At 57.9% G+C, this 2,324-nt stretch overlaps 1 protein-coding gene across 1 annotated transcript in view; it reads right to left on the reverse strand.

Moving 5' to 3' along the window:
* Positions 1–2,270, reverse strand: part of LOC113212338 (membrane-bound alkaline phosphatase) — a gene marked incomplete at its 5' end in the record, with an annotated part of 17,087 nt that extends 14,817 nt beyond the window's left edge. Inside the window, 2 exon segments of the mRNA XM_052266902.1 lie at positions 1,834–1,943; positions 2,065–2,270. Of these exon segments, the coding sequence (XP_052122862.1) occupies positions 1,834–1,943; positions 2,065–2,270 (316 nt within the window).
* Positions 2,271–2,324: the final 54 nt, after the last annotated feature.

Raw genomic sequence — 2,324 nt, forward strand, 5'->3', positions numbered from 1 at the left:
GGAGGGAAAGAGGGGAGCTGGGTGTTGACGATCAATCCCACCCCTCCTCTCCTCGCCCTGCCCCTAGCCGCAGGAGGGGCCGATGCCACGCGGGGCGCGCGGGGCGCCGCGGGGCTGCGCGTAACACTCGCGTGACAGGTAGCCGTGATGGACGTGCAAGCCGAGAGGGGCGGGGGATGTTTAGAATCTATTTATCAGTTTCCTTTTTGTGGGGGAGTAGGGGAGCGTGGCGGTCGGCCCGTGGGCGCCGCGGTCCTGGACCTGGACGGTCTAGGTGGTCCGTTCTGTTTATTGCTCACATGCTCCGGAACACGCGCACCCAATGCACTCATATATCTGGCGTCGTCGAGTGTGCAGAGCACAAACGGCTCACAAACACGCCACTCTTGTAAATGTTGCGGGCTATGGCCCGGTGGCGCGGGGTGCGATAGGGAGCGGCCACCGCCATATGGTGGCGCCTGATGGTGGTGTCTCGTGTACGTCCCTGTCGCCGCGGCGCCCGCTCTCGGAGCCCGCTCTCCCACTTTGTGTTCGGGCTCGGGAGCAGGAATAAGCTATTTCTGTGAGACGAGTGCGGCGCGCGCGTGCTGCGGCGTACACTCTCCGGGTAAAGCGCTTTAGAGCTGATCCCACCGCGGGGCGAAGGTTCGCCAGACAGAGCAAGAGTGCTTTATTGTGGGTCCGCCCGAGCGGGCGCGGCGTGGCGTGGTGCGATCGGCAGCGTCAAGGACACACACTGTGCGAGCTGCTGCTCCTCCGCAGTGCCCGGCCCGGCCCGACCAAGGCATTGTGTGTTCGGACAGGAAATCTGTCGGCGCCGGCGTCCACTCCAGTCAGTCAAGACAATGTAGACATCGCGCGCTACTGTATCTCTGACTCATTACATTGTACAAGGTGGCTGATTAGCGCCGCGCCGCGTGCGCTGTACTGTACCGCACCCGAGTACCGCACCTGCACGCAGCAGGGAATTAGGTACATCATAAAAACTGGGAGGAGTGCGCGGGGTGATCACACTCAGAAAAGCCCTTTGTCAGCAGAACCAAAATACAGTGTTGGAATTGGAAAAAACAAGATTTACTTTAAGGAAAATAATTGTTATTTGTGGGACAAAAATATAATGAAACCGATCAAACACATGTATGACGAAAGTTATTTTTTGTTGGCCTCATTGACACTATTTTTTCGTTCAGCGGACAAAACGGTTTTCTGAGCGCAGCCCACCCGCGGCATGTAATTGCTTACAATCATTCATCACGATCGTTTTCTGACATTGGGCTCGTTCCAGACACACGGTGTCACCCAGATTCTTTGATTTGTCCTAATAAGAGCGTGGTGGGCGACGCGGCCATCCCGCGCAAAACAGTAATCAGCACAACATGGCACACGTACGAAGCGGTGCTCATGACCCTTGCGAAAGAGCCAAGGACACACACGAGGCGGACGCGACGGGCGCGACCACACTGCTCTCGAGGTCCAGGAGGACCTGTCATGTCGCGAGATAAGAAGCCGCGGCCGCGGCTACCGCGAGGACCGCGCAAGTGTCGTGCGAACGGGCGGCCCGGTCCGGGCGGGACGAGGGGATCTTCACTGAACCCCACTACTTAATCCCGCAGAGATAACAAGTTTTTTTGCTTCCAAATCCCCTCGACTGTAGCGTCAAATTAGCGTTCGCCGAGTGGACAAAGACCATGCGCGCGTGCGCCGGGCGGCACGTCGAGTGCCGAACACAGCCGGTCGAGAGGATATGGATGATGATAGGATGTAGGGTGATAGTGTAGTATTGACTACCGGCGGGGCAAAGCTTAAGCCTCGGCTTACGCTCACGTAACTCACTTGGGCACTTTGGCGTTGACCCCCATGGTGCCCATGTTGGCCTTGACGCCGCAGAGGTAGGCGGTGGCGCTGCACGCCGAGTCCGCCACCTGGGCGTCCACGCAGTACGTCTGAAATCACAAAAATCATTCACATTTACATTTATTTTTTTTAAATAGCGCAAGAACATGCAGGTGTACGACGTTGCGAGATAGCCACTCGATTGGACGGGTTGTTGTCCCCGACGCGCACCTTGGACAGCCCGACGGCCGGGAAGCGCTCGAAGCTGAGCTGCTTGTTCTCGCCGCCCATGAAGACGCGGGTGGCGGCCAGCGTGGGGATGGACATGCCGTCGCCCATGAAGATGATGACGTTCTTGGCGACGCCGGTGATCTCCTTGCGCTTCAGCAGGCTGTCCTCGATCGTCTTCTTGGCCAAGCTCGTCCAGAAGGCAGACTCTTTGGAGCGGGCGCGAGAATGATCAGTGTTAGTTAACTCGACCACCGTTTTTT

The sequence above is a fragment of the Frankliniella occidentalis genome, unplaced genomic scaffold, assembly GCF_000697945.3.
Source record: "Frankliniella occidentalis isolate FOCC.00 unplaced genomic scaffold, Focc_3.1 Scaffold44, whole genome shotgun sequence".
NCBI classification, from domain to species: domain Eukaryota; kingdom Metazoa; phylum Arthropoda; class Insecta; order Thysanoptera; family Thripidae; genus Frankliniella; species Frankliniella occidentalis.